This window comes from Benincasa hispida, chromosome 11, assembly GCF_009727055.1.
Source record: "Benincasa hispida cultivar B227 chromosome 11, ASM972705v1, whole genome shotgun sequence".
Taxonomy (NCBI): domain Eukaryota; kingdom Viridiplantae; phylum Streptophyta; class Magnoliopsida; order Cucurbitales; family Cucurbitaceae; genus Benincasa; species Benincasa hispida.
The window spans coordinates 58,414,837-58,425,566 of NC_052359.1; the positions used below are offsets into that span (position 1 = coordinate 58,414,837).

Consider the following 10,730-nt stretch of genomic DNA (forward strand, 5'->3'; position numbering starts at 1 on the left):
AGTTATACCAATTAAATGAATATAGTTCAACGGTAATTGACATGTACAATTTTTCTTTAAATTTCGATGTAAAAAATATTTTATAAAATAAAAACATGAAAAAATTTATGATCATTTAAATTAACCAATGGTTACTAATAAAAAATTGGACCCTATTTATAATTATTTATTTTAAATATTATTACCAACAAAAAAACAAAACATACATAAAACTCATTAAGAAAAAGAAAATGACCATTCATTTTTACCTTATACTTGACATATTGTATTAATTGTAATCTTAAACTTTCAAATTCATTACTTTAAAATCCTCAAGTTTGAATAAATGTATTAATTTGTTTCCTTGGTCAAGTTTGTTTAGTCCTTGGTAGAAATGTTTCACCACCATGTTCAAAATCTTTATTCAAATTTAAGGTTTAAATCGATAAAATTAAAAGTTTAAGTAGAATTTGTCGAATTTAAAATTTATAAATGGAAGAAATTAAAAGTTTATAGTTAAAATCGATAAATTATTTCTTTACAAATTTTAATAAATTATTTAAAAAAGAAACTAAATCTTTTGTGAACTAAAAAAAGATTTTACATTATTATTTCACATATTTACCCAAATTTTAGAAAGATATCATATAGCTATAAATATGATTGTCGGTCGATAACTTCAAATAGATAATAATTGAGATTTAAATTTCTAACGTTTTTATATATTTTAATCGGTTAACTTGGTTCACAACATTAAATTTTTATCAATTTTCTACATTTTCATGAATTTAACATTAAAATGAAAGATGAATCAACATTTTCATTATTTCTCATAAAAATTCATGAAACATACAAAATAAACGACAAAATGTCACGATGGTGAATACAAAATGAATTATTAACATTTTAACTAAATGAATTTTATATAAAATAAATTAATTTAATATCAAATTTTGACATGCACAGTATATTTTATTAATCACGTTGTAAGGCTAAACTAATAAAGAAGAAAAAAAAAAATCTGCAGATCCAGTTTTACCGGCTATAGCCAGCTGTCGATGGTCCCGTCGATTTGCATATAAACCGTAGGCGGAGATTCGAATTCGTCATCCACACAAATATCATTTCCACTCTTAACTCAACCATGCCGTTTCAGAGGATAGTTATCGCTGTCGGCCGGCCGGAGGAAGCCACCCACCCCGCCGCCCTGAAGGCCGCCTTGGCCGAGTTCATTTCCACTATTATCTTCGTTTTCGCAGGCCAAGGTTCCGGTCTCGCTTTCTCTAAGCTCACCCATAATTCTCCCACCACCCCTGCTGGCCTAATCATCGCCTCCATAGCTCATGGATTTGCCCTTTTCGTCGGCGTTTCCACCGCCGCCAACATCTCTGGCGGTCACCTTAACCCAGCCGTCACTTTCGGCGCTTTGGTTGGCGGTAACATTACCATCCTCCGCGGCATTCTTTACTGGATCGCCCAGCTCCTCGGCGCCGTCGTCGCTAACTTGTTGCTCAAGTTCGTCATCGTCGATGTGGTGAGTCATTTTTACTACGTTTCATTATTACTATGCTAAAATTGTAACTTAACTTAATTTGAAAAGTATTTGGACAAGTTCTTAGTGGTTTTTTTTTTTTTTTTTTTTTTTTTTTTTTTTAAGATATATATTTTTTCTTTGTGACTGAAGTAAGCCGCTTGAGTTGTACTGAATATTGCTCGATCAATTTATTAAAAGAAGATAAAAAAAATCCTGATCCATGGTTTTGAATGTGGTTTTTTTTCTTCATCATGGATTGCATAATATTATACTTTTATCTTTTGAATTTGAATTTATTTCTTTGAATTTAACTTCTTTTTGTTTCATAGCTATGATAATGTACCTTCAGTCTTTCTTTCCTTATGATGTTCACTTGTAGACATTTGTATTAATTATTTAGTAGTTAATTTAAAATAATAAATATGGAATTATTTTTCATTCATTTCAATCACAATTAAAATCTAACACTAAAAGACAATTAATAAAAAACTTGAAATTTAGAACTAGATACAACTAAATTCAAAATTCAAAATTCAAGAATAAAAAAAAGTCATTTTCAAATTTTAGGGAATAAATGAAAATTGACCTCTAAATTAGTGAGAAAAAAAGAGTTATCATCAGTTTGAAATTATGCTCATACTAACTAAAAATGTGTTTTTTAAATAATTTCTAAACATTCAATTTTTTTTGGGTACATATTCCTTTGAAAATTCTAGTGTTTATCTTGAACTTGAAATTTAATAATAAAAAAATCTTTGAACTGTGATTTTTCTTTTTTTCAAAACATTGTTCTGTTAAAATAAAAATTGAAAATGGAATTGTACAAAAAAGTTGAAAACTGAATGTGGCAATTTGTTTATAAAAATTGAAGGCCTGTGATATCATCATGATCGAGAGTGTTCTTACCTAACAAAATCATTAAAGTTGTTCATTAATATGAATAATTTTTACTATACCGATATTGTAAATGATGTTAGGTGTATAGAGGTGTAATTAAATTAAAGGATATTTAAGAAGGTCTCCAGGTTTGTTTTTTAGTTTTTAAAAATTAAGTTTTTTTTTTTTTTTTTTTATTTCTTAACCTGATTTACATATTTCTTAATTACGAATATTTTTATCAATTTTTTTTTTTTTTAAAAAAACATGGTTACTAAATGGGAATATTGTGAAGTAATTTAGTGGTAATATTGGCAGACGATTTCGGGATTCTTGCCGTCACCAGGCGTGGGAGTATGGGAAGCATTTGTATTCGAGATTGTAATGACATTCGGCTTAGTCTACACAGTTTACGCCACCGCCGTTGATCCCAAAAGAGGTGAACTGGGAGTAATAGCACCCATCGCCATCGGATTAATTGTGGCGGCCAACATTTTAGTGGGCGGCCCATTCACCGGAGCCTCCATGAACCCAGCTGTGGCCTTCGGACCTGCCGTCGTGTCTTGGTCCTGGGCCGACCATTGGATCTACTGGGCTGGTCCACTCATCGGTGGTGGCTTAGCCGGCCTTGTGTACGAGCTATTCTTCATTGGGTTCACCCACGAGCCCCTCCCCGCTGCAGAGTACTGAAGTCTGTTTTGTTGTAGTAAAGTAATTAACCATCTCTGTTTCGTGGTTCCATGTTTCATCTTGTTCTTCAACTTTCCCATGTTATTTTTAATCTTTGGAATTAATTGAACTTTCATCTAAAATCCTGCCTCGTCAAATCTTTTAACAGAATTTGAAATTCTTATTTTTGTTTAATTTTGGTATTAAACAAAAAAGTGGGAGTATGTGTGTTAATTTTAGGGGAGTGTGGAGTGGATCTGTACGGCACCTCACGTGTTTAACTTGAACTTGGAGAGGAGTGTTTGGGCACAAGTAAGTGGCGCATCGAACGAGGATAAGCCTGTGCCGGTCAACGACCACTGACAACTTTCCGGATAGTGATGCATATGGTCTGATTCAACTGCTCACAATCCCTCTTCTTTTCCATGAAATTTACTTCTGTAATTTCAATCATTTACTTCTTTTTTTAACCATTTTATAAAGGGTTTAACTTTAAAGTTTAAACTAAATTTTAAATTTATTAGATATGTTTGGCTCTAACTTTAAATCCATGGAGTGGACTATTATTGCTCCTTCATATTTCCAAATGTCGTCATTTTATATTTATTTTTGTTACCATATTTATTATTTTCTATTTGTCATCTCTTTCTCTACTTGTTACGATATTTACTATTTTTTTAAGACTAAAATAGTATACACTTCAAATACAAACTATTATAACAAATATTAAAATAGTTTGTATCTCAAACATTAAGTTGACAAAAATCTCCGACGGGTCGGGTACCCGCCCCATCCCCGGATTGACCAGAGATAGGGTTCAAACTAGGAATTATAACTGAATCCACGGTCAAGGATGAGACGGGGATGGAGAAGGTATCCCCACTCCATCTCCATCCCCGACCCCAATTTATATATATATATATTATATAATAAACCTATATAATATATGTTTTAATTACCAAATATTTATAATATTAATATATAATTATAAATATATTTTAAAAGAAAGGGATGGGTTTGCCATAAGGACAGATTTCCCTCGATGGGATGGGGGAAATACCCGCGGAAATGGGAATGGGGAGTCTCCTCCATCCGATTTAATCCTGTTATCAACCTTACTCAAACATGACTATAATAACTAATTCAATGCTCCAAAATATCCATTTAAGAGTAAGGACTAGTTTAGGAGGTGATTTTTTGCTAAATGATGGGGGAAATTTTGATTTTTTTTTTCCCAAATAATTATTTTCAAATTAAACAACTTCTTTCATGATCAAGTTGTGTTTTTTGAGCAATATTTGGATGTGTCTCATAATGTATTCATCTTAATGCATCTTATAGTCATCATGCACATAAAAAATGAATTAAATATTTCAAAATAAAAATAAAGAATAATTTTGTCATGTGATAAATTTTAATAAAAATTCGGTGGAATACACGAAAATATTGGATTTAAATACGTCTAAGTATATTATATATATATATATATATATATTTCACACTTAATAGGTTAGATTAAATATAATTAATAGAGATGGTTAATTATATAAAAAAAAAAAGAAAAAAAAAAAAAGGAAAATGTAGGGTGCATACGTGGACCGTGGGGTGGGCCAGGTGATGTGGTTTAGTGAAATATGGAAAAGAAGTGTTTGGTCACAAGTAGAGTGTGGCCCAGTGGCTCATCCAACGAGTATAAGCGTGAGCCGGTCAATGAGAATGCCAGCTTTGTGGATAGTGACGTTTTCGGGTGTGATTCACATGCTAACAATACGAACACGTCTGGTCCCCCTTCTTATCGCACGGGACGCTCTAAATCCAAAATGTTAATATATGGGGAGATAATCTAAAACAAAAATTTTAAAACAAGCAACTAATGAAAATAAAATCGCATTTTATGTATTTGGTATCCAACTTTAGAAATTAGATTTTAATTTTAAAAATGCTAAACTAATTATAGTTATTACCCAATATTAGTTGGTAATAAATTATTAGTAATTTATTTATGAATATCTTTTATGTTAAAAAATTGTATAATTATTATTTTGTAATACCATTTAATTAATATGAAAATTTGAAATTTTCGCACCTATGATTTGAAGTAAGTTAAAATTTAGGTCTTATGATTTATATTAGAATTTATCTCCTATAGTCTAATAAAAGTTTCATAATAAATAGTTCTTATGGTAGGGGTTATTAAGAGGATTTAACAAATTATAGGGACTATATATCAAAATATCAAACAGTAGGAACTAAATTCTAAAATTTTTAAAATGATCAACTTAATCAAAGCATAGGGACTAAACTTGGAATTTAACCTTATTTAATTTATAATATATTACATACTACATATTTTAATTAAAAAAAAATTGATATATTACATGACATAATATTTTAAATATTTTTATTTTTATTTAATATAATTATGTATTTAAATTTTAAAATTCAAATTTGATACAAATAAAACATAAAAATGTTGTTTTAAAATTTTTCACTGTTTGTATCGCAAAATTCAGAAACAATTTTCAGAAATAGAATTTGAATTGTTTGCCAAATATATATTTGCTGAATTTAGTGAATTTGAAAACATAAAACTGAATCCGGATTGTAAATCAAACCTACCGTTATCTTTTCCATAATGAAATTTCCTTAGGCACTATCATTTTATTTATATATTTTGAAAAATTAAATCTACAAACCACAATCCCTATTTTTACCTATATATATATTAATTTTCATTTTAAACTTGTTCTAAAAAAACTATCCCAAATTTAGAAACTAAAAAAATTAGCCTTTACAGACTCTTTTTCCTCTAAATTTTACTCAATATTCAATTGTGTTTTTTTTTAAAAAAAAATCAATTTTTTTCTTTTAAATATAGTGTGGTACAAGCATAAGTTTCAAAAATACATTAACTAATATCACAATGGTATAAAACTTCTCCTAAATGCATGAATTAACATAATATTAAAGAATAAATCATATCTTAGGCAATTTTCATCGTCTTGACTTATAGAAGAAGAATAGTTTGATTGGGTGAATTTTGAGTTGACTTTAAATAAAACTAATAAATAATATTAATAAAAAACCCACATATAGCCTAAGTTTGTTGGTTTGTTTTTAAAGGTGAAATGAAACCATAAATCTGTTCATATGTCAACTGAATTATGTTCGCTTTAATTAATATATAATCTAAGTTATTCACTTATAAAAATTTAATGTTTAAATTGATATAATTATTTAGTTTAAAACTTTAGTTTATATAATCATTTAAGTTAAGAAGTATAAATAGGTTTTACGGAAAAAATTATGAAGTGCATGTAGAAGTGAAAGATCATGAAGATATAGTATGAGAGACAACACGGATTCGGGGCCAGGGCTCATCTATGTATTTTAATACAAATCATATTTTTAATTTATAATATTTGAATATTAATATTCTATTGTAATGTCCAAGTTGACGCTGGATTTGTTGGGTCCAATTTCTCTTGTTTCTAGTGTACGAGATTCTCCTATACCATTACATGGGCTTAGCCCAAAAATAAAAATTAAGAAAGGGTAACATGATCAATGACTAAATAGACGATTTCTAGTAATTATTGTATAAATGTCCAAAACATTTTAACTTTTACATAAATAAATGAGAAATTTGAGGAAATAAGCAAAAAAAAAAAATAAAATAAAATAATGTTTTTTTTTTTGGGCAAAAGTATGTTGTACACATGACATATACTTTTTTAATCCCAAAATTACCTCTAATATGATCGGATAACAACTTTTTAGATTCCTATGTAATTGATATACCGTTCTCAATAAAAATACAGTGTAAACAGAATTTTCGATTACGAGACCGTGTATCAATTCTCAATAGAAATACAATGTAATTGGAATCGGTTGTTATGATATTTCAATCTAACGGATTCATTAGATAAATGTGCCGAATTTTTTTTTTCCTATTTTGAAATTTGAATAGATGGTTTCATATCACATTTGATTTGATTTAACCACTTGTCGAAAATATTTAGAATTAATCTATATTTAATTTGTTTATCACCATTTTGATTTTAGTTTATAATATATATTTAGATATGGTGGAATATCAAATCCATTGATATCAATATAAATGGCTAGATTGATTAATAATTGAGATAAAAATATAATATAATTGGTCCTTAACATATTATAACCTAACAAATTTGGCAAAACAGAAAATGACCATTTCGAGTTTTTTTTTTTTTTTTTGCCCCTTTTGAATTTTGATTTATTATTTATTATTAAATTACATTTTGATAACTACTATTCAAATTGATTCAAAATAAACTAATTACTGGATATTTTTCTCCCCAATTTTAATTTTAAATTTATTTTTTATTATCAAATTTGATTTTATCTTATCGATCAACAATTATTTAAATGTTTGTGACCACATTTAATTGTATCTTAATATTTTTCATTATTATATACATATTGTTATCAAATTAATTGTAATTTTTTCTCATATTTCCGAAATTTTTATGTTTTATCTCATGATATATTATTATTATTATTTAAAAAGTTTTATATATATATATATATATATATATATATATATATATATTATTATTTAGATAGATTTATTATTATTTTTTTAAAGTATTTGTGCATTGTTAAGAAAAAAAAGAGATTTAACTAATTTACGTTTACACATAGTGTAATTATAATGCATAGTTATGAGATTTTTATCAATATATATGAGATTTTAACTAACATTTTTCGCAATTTTGGTTTATAATCGTATACATTTACACATGTGGTGTAATTGTAATGTGAAGTTATATGCCATTATTTTTATCATTCCAAAATATAACAGAATTTTATGTCATCCTAATTTTTCTTCACTAATATATATTCAAATATATCTTTTGCTAATCAAATTCGATTTTATTTTATTTTATTTAGGTTTTTTATACATTTTCTTATCATGTTGTTACTTTCTTTTGATTTGACTCAATTTCATGTAATTCTTTTCAATTTTTTTTAAACATTTTCTTATCACGGTTGAAAATTTTGAAGTTATGTTAGATAAAAGTTTGGAATTTGTGAATTATGAATTTGAGATAGAAAAGGATTAATATAAACTACAAAATTAGATTTTAAGAGAATTAAAAGACAAATTAGATTTAGGTTTTTTTTTATATATAAGAGAATTAAAAGACAAATTAGATTTTTTTTAACCGTGCGTCAGAATAAATTTTAATAGAATTTTAAATTCTAGATTTTCTTTTAGAAACTACAAAATTTTAATAGAATTTAAATCAATAAAAAAGTTTTAAAAAAATAACCCTACTATATATCTTCAAGATCAAATATTGGTTGTTTGTAATTTCTTACAATAATATATATATTATTCAACCATCTAAATAAAATAAGATAACAAAAACCTATAAATCTCATCTTCTTTTTCTCTTTTAGCTAACTACAACCCCCTTCTCCAAATCTTTCTCTCCTCCTCAATCTCATGTCTACCACCGTTGGTTCAACATCCTCCCTTAAATTCCATCGTCTCAACTAGCTTCTAAAGACCATTCCCGTGAGGTAGTCGGACTTGGTCGCTCTCATGCATGTTTCTTACTTTTGTTTATGCTTTGAACACCATTTTCAACAATGATGTTCTAGGATTGATGTCAAACACAATCCTAAATCTAATAGGGTTTCTAATCTTGTCCTTAAGGGATTCTCTTTGTCTAGTCACATCGTCTAAAGATTGCAATTTCTTCAAATACTCATTTCACTACAAGAAAAATGAGCTCCCCGACACCTAAAATACGTGTCGGAAGTTCCGAGGAACTCCCGACGCCATACCATAACAGAACTCCCGACGGATCTCCCGACGCTCGTCGGGCGGCATCGGGAGATGTGATTTGGTAAAACCAGATCCTTTCTTCCTCATTTTCCCCATTCTTCCCATGTTGATCCCTAACCCGCCGTTTCCGCCGCCGATTCTCCCTTTCTTTTTGCCGATCTCTCTCATTTTCCTCATTCTTCTTCCCCGTCGATCTCCTCCTGTCTCTTATACACATCTAGATGTGTATAAGAGACAGGGAAGTTCCGAGGAACTCCCGACGCCATACCATAACAGAACTCCCGACGGATCTCCCGACGCTCGTCGGGCGGCATCGGGAGATGTGATTTGGTAAAACCAGATCCTTTCTTCCTCATTTTCCCCATTCTTCCCATGTTGATCCCTAACCCGCCGTTTCCGCCGCCGATTCTCCCTTTCTTTTTGCCGATCTCTCTCATTTTCCTCATTCTTCTTCCCCGTCGATCTCCTCCCCCCGCTCTACTCCCTCCCTCGCTGATCCCTCTCTACCCGTCCCTCGTTTACCGATCCTCTCCCTTCCCTTTGCATTTTGCTCCTTCAAGTAGCCGCCGCCACCTCCCAGCCGCCTCCTTCAACCGCCAGCCGCCGCACGCTGTTAATTTTCCCCCTTTATTTTCTCTTATTTTGTATATTAATTTAAATTATTATTTTTAATTTATAGCATGTTATTGTGGATTGAGTTTTTTTTTTTTTTTAATTTTTTTTAATTTTTATTGTGAATGTTATTGTGGATTGTTTTTAATTAGCATTATTTTTTTATTTAAGCCATGGATTGTGGATGTTTCAATTTATGCAATTTTTTGGAGTATGGATGTTATTGTGGATTGTTTTTAATTAGCATTGTTTTTTTATTTAAGTCATAGATNGGAGTATGGATGTTATTGTGGATTGTTTTTAATTAGCATTGTTTTTTTATTTAAGTCATAGATTGTGGATGTTTCAATTTATGCAATTTTTTGGATTATGCATGTTATAATTTACTTAATTTTGGACTTAGTTTAGGGGGAAAATCAATAACATTAGGGGCAAAAAAAGTCAAATCACTTATTATAAATTATTTAAAATTTTAAATACTTCGAACAAACTTGTATTAAGTTAATCAAAATTCATGTTTAATAAAAACTTTGTACTTTGTCCTTTAATCCAGATTATTGTTTTGGATTACAAGTTGGTCAGAAAAGATTTATTTTTAAGGATGAATAAAGAATGGATTAAACTAAGGAATAAGTTATCAGTGGAGTACAGAGAAGAAGTATCCCGATTTTTAGATATGCCGAAGTTTCATGTTAATGATTCCGGACGAATAAGATGTCCATGCAAGAATTGTATAAATTCAATTTGGGAAAAAATAGATATCGTGGAACGACATCTATTAACATATGGAATATCTCCCTCATATCGTGAATGGGTAAATCATGGAGAGCTAGTAAACTTATCTAGAAGTTTTGAAAGTTATACAAGTCATTCAATACATAATGTTGAAGTAGATAGTATTGAGAGTAATGTTGTCGAAGAAAATGAGATGTTGAATCTTATAAACGATTTACAAATTCCAATTAAAAACGAAAATGCAAATGATGAAAGGATTGAGAATGAAATGTCCTCTAATAGTCAAGAAAGAGATACCACGAACTTATTCAAGGATTTAATGACCAAAGCACGTAATGAATTATATCCTGGTTGTTCGCAATTTTCGTCCTTGAACTTTTTAGTGAAGTTGATTCATATTAAAGTTCTCAACAGTTGGAGTAAAAAACCGTTTGATATGTTGTTGGAATTATTAAAAGCAGCTTTCTAGCTGGCACCTCTATACCT

At 29.2% G+C, this 10,730-nt stretch overlaps 1 protein-coding gene across 1 annotated transcript; it reads left to right on the forward strand.

The window, feature by feature from the left end:
• Positions 1–1,058: 1,058 nt before the first annotated feature.
• On the forward strand, positions 1,059–3,216 carry LOC120089714 (aquaporin TIP1-1-like). The gene is made up of 2 exons (XM_039047080.1): positions 1,059–1,513; positions 2,708–3,216. Exons 1-2 carry the CDS (start codon positions 1,124–1,126, stop codon positions 3,077–3,079), a joined length of 762 nt encoding a protein of 253 aa, XP_038903008.1. The 5' UTR covers positions 1,059–1,123; the 3' UTR covers positions 3,080–3,216.
• Positions 3,217–10,730: the final 7,514 nt, after the last annotated feature.

Bases quoted from the DNA above. Each gene is read 5' to 3' on its own strand.
- LOC120089714 (XM_039047080.1), top strand. From the start codon at position 1,124: ATGCCGTTTCAGAGGATAGTTATCGCTGTCGGCCGGCCGGAGGAAGCC. The intron at 1,514-2,707 runs GTGAGTCATTTT...TAATATTGGCAG, and splicing joins AGTTCGTCATCGTCGATGTG to ACGATTTCGGGATTCTTGCC.